The 22,932-nt window shown below is 36.8% G+C and overlaps 2 protein-coding genes across 2 annotated transcripts; one reads left to right on the top strand and one right to left on the bottom strand.

Annotated features, from left to right (window-relative positions):
- The first annotated feature begins 1,074 nt into the window (after window positions 1-1,074).
- Window positions 1,075-12,729, top strand: LOC109082385 (E3 ubiquitin-protein ligase TRIM39-like). Its single transcript, XM_042771689.1, has 10 exons — window positions 1,075-1,126; window positions 3,169-3,392; window positions 3,470-3,611; window positions 8,844-8,897; window positions 9,115-9,647; window positions 10,263-10,358; window positions 10,674-10,907; window positions 10,985-11,126; window positions 11,432-11,509; window positions 11,882-12,729. The coding sequence occupies exons 1-10, from the start codon at window positions 1,075-1,077 to the stop codon at window positions 12,418-12,420; spliced, it is 2,094 nt and encodes a 697-aa protein (XP_042627623.1). The 3' UTR covers window positions 12,421-12,729.
- Window positions 12,730-17,797: 5,068 nt separating this feature from the next.
- On the bottom strand, window positions 17,798-20,425 carry LOC109082383 (E3 ubiquitin-protein ligase TRIM39-like). The gene is made up of 6 exons (XM_042771071.1): window positions 19,871-20,425; window positions 19,664-19,761; window positions 19,287-19,521; window positions 19,068-19,209; window positions 18,864-18,890; window positions 17,798-18,759 (listed from the first exon to the last, which is right to left on the bottom strand). Exons 1-6 carry the CDS (start codon window positions 20,402-20,404, stop codon window positions 18,221-18,223), a joined length of 1,575 nt encoding a protein of 524 aa, XP_042627005.1. The 5' UTR covers window positions 20,405-20,425; the 3' UTR covers window positions 17,798-18,220.
- Window positions 20,426-22,932: the final 2,507 nt, after the last annotated feature.

The raw sequence follows: 22,932 nt of genomic DNA, 5'->3' as shown, positions 1-22,932 counted from the left end.
AGGATGACACACACACAGAGCACTTTGCTTACATAACAGAAGCTGCGGCTGTATCCACTGCAAGTGTTTTTAAGCATCCTGGTCACTACGTAATCCTGCCCATGACGTCTCACCCATCCATTGGACTGATTACAAACACTTGATTCAGAGCGTAGTCCTTCACACTGAAGGCGTTCCCAAAGCATTTCGATGCAGCTCGAGTTCCTGAAGGGGAACTATATTATTCTCATTTAACAACAAAAAAATGTATTGAAAGTAATCTGAGACCACAGCGTTACCACAACTGACACTTGCGGTAAATGATGGCATATAATATAGAGATTTTTACTAATTGAGTTATTGGTCGGCTTCATTACCTAACTGGAGTAAAGTTGGGCAAAAGAGGGTTTAAGTATGAGTCAAATAATCAATTATTTGGCTTTGCTTCACCAAAATTCAAACAGAAATGTATCTAATAGTTTGGTCATTCAGTGGAATTAGAAGCAAATTTGGTATGCTGGCATTTTGTCACACGACTATTCTTAAGAAAGGAAAAAATCTGAAAGTGAAAATTTGATTTACAATCGAATTATTACAATAATGACATAACAGATCATTATTTAATATATTTTCAATCTAGAAATGTCTACTAATAAACTTATTAAACATTACCTAACAGATCATTATATCATGTAAATTAAAATGCTTACAAATGTTATTAAACCTTCAGTTTCATATGGACATGCACTTCTTGAAAAATCTACCAATGATGTAATTTTATTGATTTTTATTGTAAATTTGCACACTATCTACACAGTGATTTTAAAGGGTTTCATATGACGCGATTTAAATTTTTCCTTTCTCTTTGGAGTGTTACAAAAACTCTTGGGCATAAAGAAGATCTGTAAAATTGCAAAGACTAAAGTCTCAAATCCAAAGAAGATATTCTTTATAAAAGTTAAGACTCTGCCACACCCCCCAAAACGACTCGTTCTAACACCCCCCCACATCTCTACCATCACTATGTGGGAAGATTGCATAATGCCGCCCAGATGTTCACGCAAAGAAAGAAGAAGGCTGAATCGGCTTTCACCAATGGTGAATCACCATGCCCAGGGTCGTCACATGTGGTTTCTGCAAGACCAAGGTACACGCCTTCGTAGAATCCGACGGCTGGTGCCGTTCTCAAGCCCGCCTCTGCTCACTCCAATCTGGGCTCCGCTCACTCTAGGTCGCAACTCACTCTAGCCCTCTGGCCTCCGCTCACTCAAGGCTGTTTCGTTGAGAAGCGAAAATATTTTGTTTGGCCTCCCAAAAGAGAACATGACTAGAAAATCATGTTTTTATATCACGTTTATAATGGGGTTTTTGTTTATGTCTTGTTGCTCCGGCCGAACAGGTCATCACAATATGTTAAGGGGCGTAACATTTCCGTCACATGCTTGGGTTATTCAGCCAATCACAATGCACTGGGTAGCTGGCCAATCAGAGCACACCTCGCTTTTCAGACCAGATGAGCCTTGTAAAAAAATGGACATGTTTCAGAAGGTGGGGAATAGGGGGAAACATAATGTACAGTATGTGGAAATAATGTGTTTTTTTAACCTTAAACTGCATAAACACATTTCATTCACCAAATTCACAAATAAGGTTCTTTTTAGCAGCATCATATGACCCCTTTAATAGATGTTTATACAATGATTAAAAGCTTTTGTTAATGCACTTTTTTTTTGGTTTATAAACACTTTTGCTGCTATTGAGGTGTGATACAGGTTTAGCGACAGGTTTGGTGATATTGGTAGGTTCAAGGGTTGGTTAAGGAATCAACAGTTAAAGGTGCTTTATATAGGATTGACACCGAGTGGTTGAACTAGGTATTGCAGTCCAACTTGAAAATATTGGAGAGAGTTTTTTTCACCCGGCCCCTCCTCCTCAGACTTGGCACACGCAGATTGCCAGATTGATGACACCAACAGGAACGAGCGCACTTGACAATGAATGAAATGAAATACGCTGTGTCTTCCGCCAACTGGCAACCCGGGTGCCGAAATACAATTGGGGTAAAACTGGCAGTGGGCGGGTTTCACAAACCGAAACAAAGGCCGACATTCCAGCCCGGAACACACATTTTCAAAGGAGAATAACTGACTGTAGCATTGTTTTTCAGATAAACAAGTATGTTAACTTAGCATGTTTATTAAATATCTGCAAACACAGTATGGTATTTTTATGCTTTAGTAGAGTCTAAATCTTACATACAGCACCTTTAAGAGTTTTTCTTAAGGCAATAAAAACATGGTTTGCACCTAATTTACAATGTGTGTTATGTCTTTAGTAAGCATTTAGCTAAACCTAACTAACTACCCTTTACACAAACGTTACAGCAGCTAATAGTCCAGTGACCATTAAATGATTAATAAACGTTTTATAAAACATTTACAAATCATGAATGTTTTCAACTTTAGATTGGGTTCTGTAAAAACATTAACAAATGGTTAATATTCAGTATGTGAAGATGTGTAAATAGTAGAAATCTACATAACCAACAAAGACCAAAATATGTGACCTTTTATAGACTGGTTATGAGTTAAGAGTAATATGTTAAAGGGGTCATACACTCTAAAAAATGCTGGGTTGTTTCAACCCAACTTTGGGTCAAATATGAATAAGACCCTTTTGGTGAATAAGGCAACACTGGACACGATGTACAATTTAGAGTCACTAAAAACAAACTTCACACAAAATTGGGTTGAAATAACCCAGCATCTTACAGAGTGTATGACATTGCTAAAAAGGACATTATTTTGTGTATTTGGTGTAATGCAATGTGTTTATGTGGTTTAAGGTTCAAAAAAATGGCAGCCACAAAGATTTGAAAATTCATTTCAATTCCTGTATGTTATCACAGCTTGTTAAAATGTACCTTGAAAAAAAAAAAACTGCAGAAAAAATGTTGATAATTTTCCATCAGCCACCACTGTTTATACTTAACGTTTGTCAGTGTGACTTCATTGTGATTTCAGTGATTTCATTGAGACTCAATCCAGTCTAGGAGAAACAATTGCAATATTGAGATAATTTTCTTAAAAAATAATTGAGGAAGTTAAATATTCTAGGTACTATGTTTTAATATGAATTAACTATTTTAAAAATGAACATTTTGTGAAGTGATTTATCATGAAACATCAGGAAAAGACAAAGCAGACAGTATTAAGCTCTTCACTGATCTGATGCGCTCCATTGAAAGATGTCAGTCTGAGCTGCTGGAGATGATGGAGCAGAAGCAGAAATCAGCAGAGAAGCAGGCTGAACTGATGATTAAAGAGCTGGAGCAGGAGATCACTGAGCTAAAGAGGAGAGACACTGAGCTGGAGCAGCTCTCACACACTGAGGATCACCTGCACCTCCTACAGGTCAGTGTACTTCTGTCAGCTAACATCACAGCACAACACTCCACATGCTGAGGGATTTTCTGCTTTTCCTGCTGTAGATTTACCCATCGCTGATCAGACCTCCATGCACCAGCACTGAGATCATTATTAGTGACACTCAGCTGAGTGTGGAGACCCAACCTCTGAGGAAAGGTCTGGTTCAACTGGAGGAGACTCTAGACGAGAAACTCAGCAAGTCTGGTAAGAAAAGCCCTATAGTGCAGCCTCCGAAGCCACAAGAAACTGCTCTGATTGCCTAAATTGGCCAGAGTGGTCAATATACAACTCTAAGGGCACAGACCAGGCATAAGCATTGGCAAGGAGTCCAGGAGAGCCAAGAAAGTTATTACCTGTGCCTTGAATGGAGTGGAAAGCACCTTAGGTACATGCCTTGGCTTGAGTATGACTTTACAGTCTTTGGGGCCAAATCAAGGCAGGGAAATGTTCACTGATAGCTCTTGCAATTCTTCCACAAAGATGTTGATTTTCCACTTTATCCGTTTTCCTGAAGATACTCCGGGACAACATGTCCAACCCCTGGTTCATTTTGTGCGGCATGTGCACTGCCCTCAGAGAGCAGATGTTGCGATGTGCCCACAGTAGGAGGCATCTCATTAACTTGTACAGCTTGTGAGACCTGAGACCTCCCTGGTTTATGTAGGCCACCACTATCATGTCGACTGAACAGACCAGGATGTGGTTCCCATTTCACACCTGGTAAGAACGATCTCAGTACCAGAAAAGCTGCCATCATTTCCAGGCTTTTGATGTGTCAATGCCATTCCTGGCCCGACCAGGAACTGAACCTGGGCTGCCATCACACATATTGACACAGCTGTAGTCCATCCTGAGACTGAGCCATCTCAGGTTTGACGGAACGCAGGCCTTATGCCAAAATAGGAGAGGCTGCACGTGCAGAAAGCCCAGAGACACTACTGAGGAGGCCACATCACTTTGGCCTAGCAGCCTCTGGAAAGTCTTGATAAGAACCAAGACCCTGAGTTTGAATGATGCTGCCAGCTTCTGAATTTTCAGAGAGCGTTCTAGCAAAAACCAGGCCCACATTTGGGGCGAATCAATGGCTGCCCCAGGAATGAGATTCACTTGCTGGGAGACAGTTAGCTCTTGGACAAACTGATCCTGAACCCCAAGCATTCCAAATGGCTGAGGAGCAGGGATATGTGGATATGAAAATAAGCATCTTTTCAGATCAAAACGAGAGAAAAGCCAATCCCCCGGGCAAACTTGTGAGAGAATTTGCTTCATTGTTAACATTCTGGCCATGGCCATCTCATTTAGGCATCGTTCGAAGTCTCAAGTCCAGTCTGGGCCTTGCTGCAGGCTGCTGGGACCTTTTTGTACAGTGCCCATCGCTAGGTAAACACTCTACTTCAAACTGAAGCATGTGAGCTTGGCTGCCCTGGACCGACCAACCCTGGACTGGACCTTGCCCCCAAAGCGAGTAACCTTGTTAGATCATCTCCAGGACCTGTAAACTGGACACCCTTGAGTGCTTCTCAAACCTGGATTCGGGTGGATAGGGACGGGAGCACCACAATCAGAGAAAGAAGTGCTCTTTTTTGTGGGGGTGTTTGCTTTTTATTTGTTGGTTTTCTATAATTGCAGTGAAATGACTGGGTGCACACACATCAGATGGGCAGAAAACTCTACAGCCCATTCCATAATGCCAAATAAGTTTGGTGTACAAACTGGTCTTGACAGCACTCTGTTCCTTAGGTGGCAGAGGGGCAGAGTCCTCTGTCGGCCATTCCTTCATGTCGGAAGCTGTGGAGAAATGGGGGGCGGTGGGAGATGTGAGCTGGCATGAGCTGAGTTGGCATGTGCTCACTCAAACATTGTGGTGCACAAATGTGATTCAATCAGGCTACAGTATTTCTGAGAAACTGAGTTTCCCCGAAGTGTCAGCAATTGACATATCGAAAGGGAACAGAATATTGTGAGTAGATACAAACAAATCAGCTGCAGAATATCAAAACAGTTTGCTAAATGATTTGCTAGTGTGGATAACTTTTGTCCTTTCAGATATAAATTTAAAGAAACCATAGAAAATACACGACGATTTGACCCAGTCATATACATTCATCACTGTCAGTGTGGATGAGTAAGAGTCAGGTTCTCAATTCATATGCAGTGTTTATTAGAATAAAAGGCAAGGCGGTAAAAAAAAAAAAATGCAGTAATCAAACGGGTAGAGATTGGCAACTACTGTAGGTATCAAAGCAGTAATCAATCCAGAGAGGGCAGAGACAGCAAACAGTCCACTGAAGAACAGTCAGAGGTTGGCAACAGGAAGGCAATATGAATCTAATCCAATGCACAAACAGTGGTTAAAAGCAGACAAACAGGTCAAAACTTGGTAGACAATTCAACAGAATGAAAAATGCTCAGAATTGTTGCAGTAGCAAATGAGCAGAATATGTATAAAATAGTCCAATGATAAGTGATGAACAACTGGTACCCACTAACAAGTCCAGGCAGAGCATGCTGGGAAATGAAGTCCAAGAACCAAGCAGCTCAATATTTGGGTGAAAGTTATCTAATGAGGGTGCTGGCGAGAAGTCTCAGTGGGTGTAACAGTCAGAAATTTATAGGCAGCAATAAGAAAAACCAGCAGAGACACAAACTTCCATCAGAGAACAGGAACTGAACACACAATGTTCTTGTATTATATTAAAACTTCTGTAATAATGTAATATAGTTATTTGTTTCCACAGTGCTGGAGAGGATACAGCAACATGCAGGTACAATTATTATGTACTTATTCACATTGTCACAAATAAGAAGTTTATTTATTAAAGTCTAGACAATACATTATTTTCAATATTAAACAAATATAATTTGTTGTATTGTGAAGTTTTTTTATATATATATATATATATTATCTCTGTCTTTTTGTGGATGTGACTCTGGATCCTGATACAGCTTATCCAAATACTCATCCTGTCTGATGATGAAAAGCAAGTGACAAGTAAAGACATAAAACATAAACTCCCAAACAACCCAGAGAGGTCTGATTATTGTTCCCTGTGTCCTGGCAAAAAGAGGGATTCAGCTCAGGGAGGTTTTTATTTTGAGATGCAGGTAAAAGGAAAGACTGATTGGGAATTTAGGAGTGGCCAGAGAATCCATTAACAGGAAGGGACATCATCACTTCAATCCCATGAAGCTGGATACTGGATTGTAGTTCTGAGGAATGGGAATCAGTATCTGGCTGGTGAGTCTTCCCCTGTCCCTCTGTCTTTGAGAGTGAAGCCTCAGGTCGTGGGTGTGTTTGTGGATTACAGGAGGGTCTGGTCTCCTTTTATGATGTGGAGTCCAGATTTCATATTTATGCTTTCACTAGTCAGTCTTTCTCTGAGAATCTCGCTTTCCATTCTTTAGCCCTTGTAAGAATGAAAGAGGTAAAATTGCAGCACCACTGATCATCCTCACGTCAGATACAATTAATGAATTAACACCAAGAAAATTAACATGAAAATAGGCTTTTATTGCCATGACTACTTGCTAAATGAGGAGATGTCACTTTTATTTTTTCAGTGGTTTTCCAGCTTTTAATAATAATAATAATAATACAGTGTACAATTTTTCATTGTTTTTTCGGAAGGTTCTTTCCGCTTCTGTAGATGTGAAAGTGAAATTACATGTAAAATCTGAATAAAGTCCGGTATTAATTTCTCTAACTGGAGATGAAGGGACCATCTCATACAGTAAACACAAGAAGGACATTTTATAAACAATAAACTGCACATTTAATATGAAAATGAAGCTGTGAGGTATCGATGCAGAGTCCATTCAACGGGTTATATTAAATGTCTTCAGGTCCTGTGTTATGTTGAATATATAATATATATATATATATATATATATATATATATATGTATGTATATATATATATATATATATATATATATATATATATATATATATATATATATATATATATATTATAATATATAATTAAACATGACACAGGGACCTTAAGACAGCACAACCCGTTGAATGGACTGTGCATCGATACCTCACAGCTTTTTTTCATAATTCTAGACTTACTAAGTTCCAGGAGTTTATCCAGAACATATAAGGGAAGAACATAAGGGATATTCTTTCACAGCTCAAGTGTTCACAACACAGCAGTTAAAACAGACAGCTAAATTTACTGCTGGAGAACTGACACAGCACCATTTTTGCTAGAGGCAACTGAAATTAATGTAACCTTTAGAAACTGATTTAGAAACTGAAGTTTATGTAACCTTTAGATTTAGATACATTCAAGAAGATGTATCATGTAATATCTGTACCATACAGTATACAATATGAAGGCTATTGCATCCCACTTGGAATAAAATACATGACTGAAGTATATGTCACCTGGATTGTTTATCATCTGTTTCAAAGAATGCATCCATTCATGCTTTTTGGTCAATATCACCCAAAACCCCTGATGGAGTTTGTGATGCTTTATTTTCCACTTTTTTTGTTTGTAGAAAAGTGCTGATAAATATAATGCAGAATGTGTCACAGCAGTTTTTAAATGCACAAACCTACGTTAATATTGAATATTAGTAATGATTTTAATGTTAAAACTTATGCAAATGCGAACAGTATTTGAAGAAATATGCTATATAATTTGTGATAAAACATTATTATCTAACACACTGAGGAACATACAGAGGTACATTTTGACGTGCTTCATTTCCATGAGAAGAGAAGGGAGGAGCTGTGACATCACTGCAGGTGAGAGCTTTCAGTGCACGGAAAACTAAACTGAACAATTTGGAAAAATATAATTTTTAATCAACAGAACATATATTCACTGAAATTGTATCAGAATTGTATTGAGTGAACATCATTTGTGGATTGCAATTTAAAGTTTGATGTGTGCAGAAAACATTGTCACACAACAGAATCAGGAAGTACATGAACTGCAGACAAACTGAAAGCTGAAGGTAAAAACTATGCTCGTTTTACATTGATATTTTACCTTACAACTGATTTGTGTGAAAACATTTTGTGGTTTTGATACTTGATTTTGTTTTCTTTCCTCCATTTGTTTCCAATAATTTGTAATTAATTCTGTAAAAAAATAAATAAACTAAACTAATAAACTATTATATTAAAAATAAACATTTAAATGCAGCCAAGTTTGAGAATCTATGATCAATGTAGGTTTTGTATCCGTTTTTTTTTTATTCGTCAACACTCTAAAAACCAGTTCTTTTTGATCAGTGTACTTTGTACTCATGTGTACTTTGTACCCGAGCAGCATGTTTGACTGCTTACAGTTTATTAAATCACTTTAACATTTCTATAGTCACATGTTTCCTGGTCATATTTCAAGAGATGTATTTTGTGTGTTACTGTGAATAGAGCAAAAAGAGTGAAATTCTGAGAGATGGGCAGAATTTTCATCAGCACACAAAAAACCATCCGAGACGAGGAGGAGGAGTCTGGATGCACCTCCATTATGTCAGTAACCTAAAGAAAGAATGAAAGATAGGATGATAATTTAATAAGTGTCATAAAATCATATCAAATGGATATAATTTACAAGTTATTTTTCTTTTATGAGATCCTAATTGTTGATGAGTTTTGTTTCTTGATTTAATAATTTGCTTTGTATTTTTAAATCAGTTATCAATTTAGATGATAAATGGTGTTTCTTCATCTACCTCTTCCTCTTCAGCTCTGTCAAATGAGCTCCAGTGTTCGATCTGTCTGGATTTGTTCACTGATCCAGTCAGCACTCCATGTGGACACAACTTCTGTAAGAACTGCCTGAACCAGTGCTGGAACAACAGTCAGACCTACAACTGTCCATTCTGTAAAGAAACATTCAGTAAAAGACCCGACCTCAAGATCAACACAGCACTCAGACAGGTTGTGCAGCACATTAAGGAAAAGTCTGGTCTGAGTAAATCTGAGGTTCTCTGTGACTTCTGTGATGATATTAAGATGAAAGCGCTGAAGATGTGCCTGGTGTGTCAGAGCTCTTACTGTGAAACTCACCTGGAGCCCCATCAAAGAGTCGCACATTTAAAGAAACACAAACTGATCGATCCCGAGGCGAATCTTGAGGACTATATCTGTCAGAAACATGAGAAACCTCTGGAGCTGTTCTGTAGAGATGATCAGACATGTGTGTGTTTGCTCTGCGCAATGAAAGACCACAAGAATCACAACACTGTTGCTGTAGAGGAGGAGTGCGGAGAGAGGGAGGTAACAACAACTTGACCTTGGTGGATTAGGGAAAATTGTTTTATTACTTGGGTATTGCAACAGATCTGCACTGAAACGTCCACTGGGAGGTGCTAAAAGCCTATTATTATTTTTTCCGAAATACATGGACATAATCAAGGTTGAATTCGTAACCACATACTAGCATACTACTACTAGACCTACTGTTTTTACCATATATTTTAAAGCAGAAATTGTAAGAGTAGCATTAATATGCAGTTCCAAATTGAACAACTATTTCATTAAATTCTTTTTTTTTTTTTATTAGCCTACAATGATTCTTGCATTTGTTGGTGCATTTCCAATGATTAACTTTAATATTATTTTGGGATTGAAACGAAAAAAAGTTATTTGAAGTCATAGGATAATGTGCACGTGTAATCATAAATTGTGTGAAAATTAATAAAAATTGTTGGAGTTTGCCACTAGTGTTAATTTCAGCAAGACACTGCAGCAAATTATGTAATTATGAAGTCTTGCAAAAATGTAGTCCTGTTTTTCCATTGAGACCCTGGTTGTAAATAAACTGTTTACCTATTTGTGTTAGATGGAATTGTTGACTCTGTTGAGTGTCTGTGTGTTCTGCTGTACCTGTAGCCTCAGCTGATGAAGATGCAGACAGAAGTGCGGCAGATGATCCAGAACAGAATTAAGAGAATCCAAGACATCAGACACTTAAAAGAAGTAAAAAATGTGAGTATAGATGATTTACCTTTTGAAAATAAAAATCACTGTAAAAGTGTAATAAAAGTGATCCACATTTTTCCAGTGTGTGAGGAACAGACTGAAATTAAGTCATTATTCCCTACTTATCCCATCATAATCTCAAATGTCCAATGTTGATGGAAGATTTTCATTGATTAATGACTAAAGTTTTGGATTAAAATATAATGCACTTATCATCTCACTGCTTACAGTAAACTATGACTGAATTGTAATTTTTTGGGTGAACTATTTAAAGAATAATAATTTAATAAAAGTGTTTTTTTTTTTTTTTTTATCTAACAGGAATCATCAGAAAAAGAAAAAGCAGACAGTACTGAGCTCTTCACTGATCTGATGCGCTCCATTGAGAGATGTCAGTCTGAGCTGCTGAAGATGATGGAGCAGAAGCAGAAAGCAGCAGGGAAGCAGGCTGAAGAGCTGATTAAAGAGCTGGAGCAGGAGATCACTGAGCTAAAGAGGAGAGACACTGAGCTGGAGCAGCTCTCACACACTGAGGATCACCTGCACCTCCTACAGGTCAGTGTACTTCTGTCAGCTAACATCACAGCACAACACTCCACATGCTGAGGGATTTCTGCTTTCTCCTGCTGTAGATTTACCCATCGCTGATCAGACCTAAATTCACCAGCAGCTGGTCTGAGATCAGTATTAGTGACACTCAGCTGAGTGTGGAGACTCTGAGGAAAGCTCTGATTCAACTGCAGGAGACTCTAGACGAGAAACTCAGCAAGTCTGGTAAGAAAATGTCAAATACATTGTACATGTTTTCTTTAATATATCATGTTTAATATTTGATTTAAAATCATGTCATTTAAGGAAATCCATAATAATCAACATGCAATATACCCTTTCATAAATAGGCCTAGTGTCACATAAAAAAAAAAATGCAGTATATAATATATAGTTAATTTGAGTGATTCAGTTAAAAGTAAATAATACTACTACTACTAATAATAATAATAATAATTTTCACCCTAAAAACTACCAGTCTGCCATATATTATATGCCTTATAATATTTTAATGGAATTTGTCTCCATAGTCCAGAAGACAATGCAGCATGCAGGTACAAAAGTCAGTGATGCTGAGAGTGTTCCCAAGACAATGCAGTTATATGGAGGTACGTGGGTCAATGACAATAAGAATGTCCACCATAAAGAAAAATAAATTTTTACTAATTTAAAACACCTGTCACATTTTTAGAAATGTTCTTTTTAGATTAATTTGTTCCTTTTGCTTTTATACAATTTTCTCGAGTCAATTTAATAACTCTTAAAAATGTGGTGTATGTGTGGTTTAACCGTTTATTTATAGCAACATTTTCCTTACACATTAAATTAATTATTCAGTCAAATTAAAAATTAGATAATTAACACTACAATTTGTGTTAAATATTTAAATATGCCACAGTCTACTTTGTTTTCATATTAAACACATCAAACTTGTTGTATTTTGAAGAATTGCATTTTCATATCTGATCTCTGCCTTTCAGTGGATGTGACTCTGGATCCTGATACAGCTCATCCAAATCTCATTCTGTTTGATCATGGAAAACAAGTGAGATATGGAGATATTAATCTTGAACTCCCAGACAACCCAGAGAGGTTTGATTATTGTCCCTGTGTCCTGGCAAAAGAGGGATTCAGCTCAGGGAGATTTTATTTTGAGGTGCAGGTAAAAGGAAAGACTGATTGGGATTTAGGAGTGGCCAGAGAATCCATTAACAGGAAGGGAATGATCACAGCAGCTCCTGAAGCTGGGTACTGGATTGTAATACTGAGGAATGAGAATCAGTATCTGGCTTGTGAATCTCCCCCTTTTCCCCTCTTTCCGAAAGTGAAGCCTCAGGTAGTGGGTGTGTTTGTGAATTATGAGGAAGGTCTGGTCTCCTTTCATGATGTTGAGTCCAGGTCTTGCATTCATTCTTTCACTGGTCAGTCTTTCACTGAGAAACTCTACCCATACTTTAGCCCTTATGATAATAAAAAAGGTAGAAATGAAGCACCACTGGTAATTGGGTACAATAAATGAATATACACCACCCATATGAAAATAAGATTTAGGACTACAGTATGAATACTTTCTGTTTTGAAATGATGCATTATGTCATCACATGTTTGCCTATAGCATTTGTTTTTCAGCTTTGAAACCCTGCTTCTCAGTTTTTATATTTTTAATTTCTGTTCTGAAGGGTCAAAAGTTTGCTAAAGCCATTTTAAAGTACTGCTCTCAAGTGAAATTACACGTAAAATGGATCTGATACATCTGTATGTTAATCATGTTTTTGCAGTTTGTACATTTATTTCTAATAAATTTAATGAAATATAAACACATGGCACAATTAATTATCCTAAATCATATGTAAATAATACTGTAACTCAGCATTGTCTTTCTTTTTTATCATTCTTGAGAGCCACCAAGAACTTTTTGGAGTGACATATGTACTGGTATCTATTTTTAGGTAACAATTTTATTTTCTTATTACATTGGGGAGAGCTACATATAAATGTTATTGCATTAACAATGGCTTATGGAAAAATAGAACAATTAGGATAACTGTCAACAAAGATATGACTGTGAAGTATACAGATAAAGATGTTGTTACAACAAATTAAAGAACCCAGCAAACACAACTACATTGTAAAAATTCAAAGTAACATGGCTTTAACATAGAACAATAATATAAGAGTATATATAATATACAATATGTCAAATTATGTCATAGGTTACATTACTCATGTAAATCTGCTTATTACCAGCACATTTTACACTTTACCTTACATGTAGGGTTGACCTCTAGTTGTTGTTCTAAGTTCAAAACATTATACAATCAAAACATAAGCCATCATTATCATTTGTAATAATGTATACTACACACAGTAGTTACTAATTGTCTTTATTCACAACATATAAAAAGCCATCTGATGGGCTAGTCCACAATAATAATAAAAAAGAACGAACAAGTCTGTCATCATTTACTCATCCTCATTTCATTTGAAACCTATTTGACTTTCTTTCCTCTGATGAACACAAAGGGAGACGTTAGAATATTAACCTTAGTTGCTATTCACTTTAATTGATGCAATAAAAAGTAAATGGCTAGTAAAGCAAATATTCTGCCTAATATCTGCTGTTATCCGTAGGAAAACGTCTAAAAGAGATAAATGCTGACAATTTTCACTTTGGGGTGAACTATGACTTTATGGATGTAAAAAGCAGATGTGGAGAAAATTATGCTTCACATTGGTAAACTCATAATTATAAGAATATTAGCAATCAAATTAAAGAGAAGTTAGAATCTCAAAGTAATGCTTAACACAGTTTTCTTTTTAATTTAAGAGCAACTAACATTAATTTCTTAAATAGTGTGCATTTTCTATTTTCTATATTCTCTTGCAATATTCAAACATTTCTGTCCATGAGTATTATCGCCTAATTCTGAAGAGAACACATAAAAGGCAATAGATAGCCCTACTAGACATGTAGGTCCATTGTACAGCACTTTTATGTCACCACGTCATAATGCTTCTCAAGCATGTGTTGGAAATGTAACACCCCTTACCATAATCACAAGTTTCAGCTTCCAAAGCAGCTATAAAGACAGTTAATAATCAGTTTTACTATATCAGTTAAAGCCCGAGTCAGATTTTGAAAGCACAGATGACCAAGCCAATCAATTGGAACCGATTTTACAAGCATGACTTGAGCAGAACGTATCAGACTGGTAAAAACTGCACATGACGCCGCCGGCATGAAAGCACAACAGGTTTGTGCTGTTTCAGCTCTACTTGAGCATCCAGTGTAAAACAGAACACGTAGTGCATCTATGTTCGTCTCTTTTCGCTGCCAATTATTAGTGGAGAACAGAGGATACTATGCTTGTAAACATAAATCCATATCTGCACTTGTGATCGTAAGAATGACAAAAAATATGAGTTACTATACACTTCACCAAACTCTGCAACTGAACAGTCAATAGCAAATAATAAAATATACTTACAGGCTCTAATTCAGAATGCCGGATCAAACTAGCAAATTTCCAATTTCCCAAAAACATACAAACTGCACTTTGTGCACAGCTGGCCTCTCCCAGGTTCAGGAAACTGTCCTCTGTAAAATGGACGGACCACATCCTGGCAGATAGTACCACTCATCTAAGATTTTTTATGGAACCCTATAAAAGGGTTCTATTTAGCACCAAAACGGGTTCTGTTATTGCTACAAGCTAAAGAACCCTTTTCTATACTGTTTAGAACCATTTTTCTAAGTATATAGTATATATTATAACAATAAAATTGTAATGCATTAAATACTTTTAAAATTCATTTTTTTTTTTTTATGTTTTATGTATAACTGTAGAAGCTGCTAAATATATTCAGCCAACAGACGTGTTGCTGCTGTAGCTTTGCTACTCAGAATTTAGTCTGATCACTTAATGCACATGCCTGTTCTTGACATCGGCTTGTTAGATGTTTTGTTCTGTTAGTTGCTTTATCACTGTCAATCATTGCAATGACTCGCTTAATTTTATACACTTGCATTTGTAACGTTTGTATGGACGTTTGGTCCTCTTAGACAAACAAAACTTTTCTTCAAATTGTAAATGGAATATGTAGAGAAAGCAGGCAAAGGGCGCTCCCCTTATAGCACAGTCAATTTTGACAGTTAACCGGAAATGACTGAGCTGGCTTATCTAAAACCAGGAAGTAACCGTGCATATAGTCAATTGTTTCATAGAATTGTCAAACATAACATTTAGAAGAGGACACAATTAGCTGCTATTAATTTCGTTTTTCTGCCGATGAGGGTAGGGATTAAGAGGGCCAAGATTCAAAAGTCACAGTTCGCTACCGCTTAAAACACATGGTTCACTATGACAAAAATACAAATGTGTTTAGATATTACATTGTTACATCTTACATACAAAAATTATTCTAAAACGGGGGAGCATTATTTATTTATTTATTTTAGCATTATCTACCACAAAGTTTTCTGCCTCAGTGGAGTTAGGGTTATTAAATCATAATATGCAATTTTGTAGCAGATTTATTAGGAACTGTATTTGCTTGCTAGTTAACTGACAAGCTAATAGATTCAGAACCTTCAATCAAATGTGTTTGTTTTGAATATCTTCTATTTTATTTTTCTGCCTTGCAGTGTCAGAGACCATAAAGCACAGATACACTAAGTCTGATAAGATAGTTCCAAACCCCATACACTACTCAGAGACAGAGAGAGAGAGAGAGAGAGAGAGAGAGAGAGAGAGAGAGAGAGAGAGAGAGAGAGAGAGAGAGTATTCACATATCTGACATTTATTCATAAAACATATAAAGATCTTAAAACCATTTGATCAAGAAAAGAAGGAACAGATTAACCTAAAAATGCTCAACCCTGATAATTGAATTAAATAACAACCAATCAGAGAACACTTATAACTATATGCAGTGCTGAGAAGTAACTTCTTACATATAATCTGGATTACATAATCAGATTCCAAAAATTAAGTACTTGTAAATTACATAATTTACCCTATAGAGTGTATTACATTTTAAAATTCTCATACTCAGATTACAGTTACTTTTTTGTGAATTACTTAATTGCTTATCCACACAATGGCATACTGTAATTCATTGAATCTCCCTAATTCTTCTTTTTCTATTTTAATGTTCCTTTCTTAAAATCCTACTGTGTCATAGCATTTAGTTTTGACTATATTCACAAATGTTTAAATTTGCAAACCACACTTCTGAAATTTCTGAAAAAAAAAGAAAAAAAAAAGGCATCTCTCAAGCATTTAGACCATGCATTAAAAACAAAAAAATAACTAAACATTGGTAATGTATAACTGGGAAGCATGTTGTCTTCATATCCAGTGACTTTCAGTAACTGTTGGCTTGGGTGTGTCATTGTTGTTTTCATGTTTATTAATGTTTTATTCATTCATTAAAACAAGTTTGATTAATAAAAAGTAATCTAAAAAAGTCATATTACATTACCTAAAATGAGTAACCTAGATTAGGGGTGAGCGGGACACAAATTTACGCGGGGTTAGTCGTGACACGCATGGATTAAACATTTCTACGCATGCTAGCATAACAAAACTTACAGTATTTACTAGTGCATTATCAACACTATATAAAAAAAATTGTGCTAAAATTCTAAAATCTTTTTGAAGATATCACTGAACATTTAACCATAGCAAAAGTAAATTGTTGGTTTAAGAGGTCATATGATGCTACTAAACAGAACAATATTTTGTGTATTTGGTGTAATGCAATGTGTTTATGTGGTTTAAGGTTCAAAAAACACATTATTTTCCACATATTGTACATTTTTGTTTCTCCTCTATGCCCCGCCTCTCTGAAACGCATTGATTTTTACCAATCTCATTGTTCTGAAAAGCGAGGCATACGCTGATTGGCCAGCTATCCAGTGCATTGTGATTGGCCGAATGCCTCAAGTGTGTGATGGAAATGTTATGCCCCTTACCATACTGTGATGCCATGTGTCCTGGAGTAACAAGACAAAACCAATAAAACATATTATAAACAAAGCATTTGCTGCATCCAGTGGGGACATAATTACTGATTATAATGACTTATACTGTTTTTTACACATTGCATTGCGTATCATGCCACATAAACATAAAACAATGTCTGCATTTGTGATCGGAGAAACGACAAACAACAAGCTCTCCTCTACACTACTCAAAACTCGCATTTGAATCATCAGTGGCAAATCCTTTAAATATGTAAACGTACTTACAGAATGTGAGTCAGAAGCATCAGACTGTCTTTATAGAAACAGACGGCATTGTAGCCTACTCTCACAGGAAACAGTCCTTCTCTACACATCTGAATATTTGGGTCAAACTGTTCTGGAACATTGTTGTAAATACAACTTAACCACTGATTTCTAGTTGCATCCTCTTTTGGAAGGCCAAACAAAGTAGTTTCACTTTCACAACGAAACACAGCATCTCCACAACATGGCGCCGGTGGCAACAGCGAGAATCAAAGTTATGCCTTCATTCTTTGTGTGAACATCTGGGCGGCGTTATGCAAATCTTCCCACATCATGATGTAGACATGTGGGGGCATGTTAGAATGAGTCTTTTTAGGTAGGCGTGGGTGACTCTTAATTTTTATAAAGAATTTCTCTTTGGATTTAAAACTTTACAGATCTTCTTTATGCACAAAGAGCTTGTAACACTCCAAAGAGAAAGGAAAAATTGAAATTGCATCATATGACCCCTTTAAGCAAAATTTGCCCACACATAGTTGTGTGTTGCGATCAGGGTTGTTCCAATTCCTACCTACAATCAATTCATTCACAAACAAAAAAAAAAATTATTTTTAATTCAATAATTAAAAAATAAATTTTAATTAGAAAAAATAATTTTATTTTATTTAAAAAATTATTTAGTTTTTCTAGTGTATATATCCATTAGATCATAACATATATAGAGTATATACAGCCGACCCACCATTGTCCCATGACAGTTTACCAGCATCCTTCCACCACCCCAACTCCTGTTACTCTATTAATAATATCCCAGCTTGGGACGGGAGAATTCTCTGGGTTTGGTCTAAATTCTGGGCTCAGAGCCCTACACTCACACAGCATGACAAATATGCAAACTCTTTGCTCTATCTGATTATATGTAAGTGCAAGTTCATGAAATAAGGATTATAATTATTGATCATTCATTCATTGTCAGCTTTCTAAAATCAAGGAATTTTATTTATTTATTTCTATATGTGATTATTATTTTTATTTATTTTATACCAGTTTTTCTTTTAATTTAGTGTTTCATGTTTTAATTGTAATTTTAACTGACAGGTAAAATGATCAGTGGTGCTAAATTTTTGCCTCCTTTTTTACTATCGGGGCTAAACAGTGGGTAGAGTTTCTCAGTGAAAGACTGACCAGTGAAAGAATACATATGAGATCTGGCCTCCACATCATAAAAGGAGACCAAACCCTCCTCGTAATCCACGAACACACCTACAACCTGAGGCTTCATTCTCAAAGACAGAGGGACAGAGGGAGATTCACGAGCTCTGTACTGATTCCCATCCCTCATAACTACAACCCAATATCCATTATCAGGACTCTCTGAGATCATTCCCTTCCTATTAATGGATTCTCTGGCCACTCCTAAATCCCAATCTGTCTTTCCCTCTACCTGCACTTCAAAATAAAATCTTCCTGTGCTGAAGCCCTCTTTTGCCAGGACAAGGGAACAAAAATTAAACCGCTCTGGGTTATCTCTGAGTACAATATCGAAGTCTGCACTTGTCACTTGTTTTCTATCATCAGAGAGAATGAGTTTTGGATAAGCTGTTTCAGGATCCAGAGTAACATCCACTGAAAGACAGATCAGAAACGAATCACAACTTCACACAATACAACATGAGAAGAATGCATACTCAAGTATATGACAGTCTAATCAAGCACATCACAAACTGTACCTGCATATTGTTGCATCCTCTTCATCACTGTGGAGACAAATGACAATGAACAATTATTGCAGTAGTTTTAATATAATACAAGATCATTGCTGCCTACAAATTACTGACATCAATTAATATAAAATTTTAAGGTCAGATCATAGTGTCATTTTCCACCTTCAAATTAGATCACTGCTATCAAAAGAAAATATTACATTTTCTTACCAGTTCTGCTAAGTTTCTCGTCTAGAGTCTCCTGCAGTTGAATCAGAGCTTTCCTCAGAGTCTCCACACTCAGCTGAGTGTCACTAATACTGATCTCAGACCAGCTGCAGGTGAATTTAGGTCTGATCAGCGATGGGAAAATCTACAGCAGGAGAAAGCAGAAATCCCTCAGCATGTGGAGTGTTGTGCTGTGATGTTAGCTGACAGAAGTACACTGACCTGTAGGAGGTGCAGGTGATCCTCAGTGTGTGAGAGCTGCTCCAGTTCAGTGTCTCTCCTCTTTAGCTCAGTGATCTCCTGCTCCAGCTCTTTAATCAGCTCTTCAGCCTGCTTCCCTGCTGCTTTCTGCTTCTGCTCCATCATCTCCAGCAGCTCAGACTGACATCTCTCAATGGAGCGCATCAGATCAGTGAAGAGCTCAGTGCAGTCTTCTTTCCTCTTTTTCTGATGCTGTCTGATAAATCAATACCATTTTTTTCTTTGTTATGTTTGAAAAGTAAATCACAGCATAAAACAAATTATTTTCAATTATCTTAATAGGAAAGAACTCAAACTGAAATCTAGCCTTTTTTTAACATCTGCATTGTTTCTACGACAATTTCCTGTGAGTACTCACTTTTTTGATGTCTTGAATTTTCTTAATTCTGTCCTGGATCATCTGCTGCACATCTGTCTGCATGTCCAGCAGCTGGCTCTATAGACACAGACACATTTTATCTTTAAATATCAAATTTATATATTGAACCTGAAAAAAAAAAAAAAAATCTTGTTGTTTAAATAAATAATGTGTTAGTAACTCCTACCCATCTCTCTTTGCTCTCCTCCTCTACAGCAACAGTGTTGTGATTCCTGTGATTTGTTACAGCACAGAGCAAACACACACACATCTGATCATCTCTACAGAACAGCTCCAGAGGTTTCTCATGTTTCTGACAGAAATAGTCCTCAAGATCCTCCACAGGATCGATCAGTTTGTGTTTCTTTAAATTTGGGGCTCTGTGATGAGGCTCCAGGTGAGTTTCACAGTAAGAGCTCTGACACACCAGGCACATCTTCAGTGCTTTCATCTTAATATCATCACAGATGTCACAGAGAACCTCAGATTTATTCTGTTTGAGTGCTGTGTTGATCTTGAGGTCAGGTCTTTTACTGAAGGTTTCTTTACAGAATGGACAGTTGTAGGTCTGACTGTTGTTCCAGCACTGGTTCAGGCAGTTCTTACAGAAGTTGTGTTCACATGGAGTGCTGACTGGATCAGTGAACAAATTTAGACAGCTCGAACACTGGATCTCTTCTGATAGAGCTGAATAGGAAGATGAAGAAACACAATTTATCATCTACATTTAGAATTTATGTATACATAAACAGGAATATTGTAAAATTAAGACTCAGCTATGCGTTTCATCTAAGAAAGAATGAAGCCTAAATCAGTCTGAGTTGATGTGATGTTTTTTCTCTCTTTATTTCAGTTACTGAATTACTGGTGTATCCAGATGTTTTCTCTTGTCCTTACTTTGTTTTTGTGAACTTAATGAATCCATTGCTCTTCCCCTCTTTAAACCTATTCAGGAAAAAGTCACAACACACAACACATTTCTCATTTTGTTAATGAAATAAGACCAGAGTCGTATCACTGAATTTATTAATTAGTTTGTTTGTTTTTAAGGTGATTTCTGTAATATTTCCCAGATCAAATTACAAACCTGATTCCAAAAAAGTTGGGACATTGTACAAATTGTGAGTAAAAAAGGAATGGAATAATTTACAAATCTCATAAACTTATATTTTATTCACAATAGAATATAGATAACATATCAAATGTTGAAAGTAAGACATTTTGAAATGTCATGCCAAATATTGGCTCATTTTGGATTTAATGAGAGCTACACATTCCAAAAAAGTTGGGACAGGTAGTAATAAGAGGCTGGAAAAGTTAAATGTATATATAAGGAACAGCTGGAGGACCAATTTGCAACTTATTAGGTCAATTGGCATGATTGGGTATGAAAGAGGCTCTAAGAGTGGCAGTGTCTCTCAGAACTCAAGATGGACAGAGGACCACCAATTCCCTCAATGCTGCGGCGAAAAATAGTGGAGCAATATCAGAAAGGAGTTTCTCAGAGAAGAATTGCAAAGAGTTTGAAGTTATCATCATCTACAGTGCATAATATCATCCAAAGATTCAGAGAATCTGGAACAATCTCTGTGCGTAAGGGTCAAGGCCGGAAAACCATACTGGATGCCCGTGATCTTCAGGCCCTTAGACAACACTGCATCACATACAGGAATCCTACTGTAATGGAAATCACAACATGGGCTCAGGAATACTTCCAGAAAACATTGTCGTGAACACAATCCACCGTGCCATTCACCGTTGCCGGCTAAAACTCTATAGGTCAAAAAAGAAGCCATATCTAAACATGATCCAGAAGCACAGGTGTTTTCTCTGGGCCAAGGTTCATTTAAAATGGACAGTGGCAAAGTGGAAAACTGTTCTGTGGTCAGACGAATCAAAATTTGAAGTTCTTTTTGGAAAACTGGGACGCCATGTCATCCTGACTAAAGAGGACAAGGACAACCCAAGTTGTTATCAGCGCTCAGTTCAGAAGCCTGCATCTCTGATGGTATGGGGTTGCATGACTGCGTGTGGCATGGGCAGCTTACACATCTGGAAAGGCACCATCAATGCTGAAAGGTATATCCAAGTTCTAGAACAACATATGCTTCCATCCAGACGTCGTCTCCTTAAGGGAAGACCTTGCATTTTCCAACATGACATTGCCAGACCACATACTGCATCAACTACAACATCATGGCTGCTGAAATGGCCAGCCTGCAGTCCAGATCTTTCACCCATAGAAAACATTTGGTGCATCATAAAGAGGAAGATGCGACAAAGAAGACCTAAGACAGTTGAGCAACTAGAAGCCTGTATTAGACAAAAATGGGACAGCATTCCTATTCCTAAACTTGAGCAACTTGTCTCAGTCCCCAGACGTTTGCAGACTGTTATAAAAGGAAGAGGGGATGCCACACAGTGGTAAACATGGCCTCATCCCAATTTGTGTTGGGGATGGAGATGTGTTGGAGATGTGTTGATGCCATGAAATTTAAAATTAACTTATTTTTCCCTTAAAATTATACATTTTCTCAGTTTAAACATTTGATATGTCATACATGTTGTATTCTAAATAAAATATTGAAATTTGAAACTTCCACATCATTGCATTCTGGTTTTATTCACAATTTGTACAGTGTCCCAACTTTTTTGGAATCATGTTTTACTTTCTCATATCTAATATACCTGTATTTCGCAACTGGTGGGTTGCAACTACTTTAGGGTGAGTATTTTGCTATCGTCTTCTAGCAAATCTAAGCCAATTAGTCTGTATAACGCTGCACAACTTTTGCGCAAATTTGATCATCACTTAAACAGAGTTTAGCTTTAAACTCCATTCACCTCAAGTTTTGAGTATGACTCCTAATAGATAGATGCAATAACAACAGAGCTCCCAGGAATACATGTTTGTTTGTATCTGTGGCTCTGATTGGTGTTTGCTGTGATAGGAACGGCACTTGATATAAAGTATTTTAAATACTGTTCCCATTTTTAGATTGCCATGTATCATAATACACCTCAAGTCTGACAGTTTCTGACAATTCATTCTTATATTTTCAGTTATTTTATTATCTGTAACTTGAAGCTTGAATTGATTGTTTGCATTTAATATAACAGTTTTCCAGGGATCCTTAACACAAACACTGTGAGTCTGTTCAGTAAAAAAAGCAAACAAGATCAGAAATGGTTAAGAGGAACAGGGACATCCTTTGAAATATTACTGAACACTTTTTACCTTGGCATGTT

Source organism: Cyprinus carpio, chromosome A15, assembly GCF_018340385.1.
Source record: "Cyprinus carpio isolate SPL01 chromosome A15, ASM1834038v1, whole genome shotgun sequence".
Lineage (NCBI taxonomy): Eukaryota > Metazoa > Chordata > Actinopteri > Cypriniformes > Cyprinidae > Cyprinus > Cyprinus carpio.
This window is presented reverse-complemented; position numbering and strand designations above follow the sequence as displayed.

Coding starts and splice junctions, on each gene's coding strand:
- LOC109082385 (XM_042771689.1), top strand. CDS start 1,075: ATGGTGAATCACCATGCCCAGGGTCGTCACATGTGGTTTCTGCAAGAC. Junction 8,898..9,114: donor TCTGGATGCACCTCCATTAT/GTCAGTAACCTA, acceptor CTTCCTCTTCAG/CTCTGTCAAATGAGCTCCAG. Junction 11,127..11,431: donor CGAGAAACTCAGCAAGTCTG/GTAAGAAAATGT, acceptor TTGTCTCCATAG/TCCAGAAGACAATGCAGCAT.
- LOC109082383 (XM_042771071.1), bottom strand. CDS start 20,404: ATGATAAATTGTGTTTCTTCATCTTCCTATTCAGCTCTATCAGAAGAG. Junction 19,762..19,870: donor AGGAGAGCAAAGAGAGATGG/GTAGGAGTTACT, acceptor CTGTGTCTATAG/AGCCAGCTGCTGGACATGCA. Junction 18,760..18,863: donor GAGGATGCAACAATATGCAG/GTACAGTTTGTG, acceptor TCTGTCTTTCAG/TGGATGTTACTCTGGATCCT.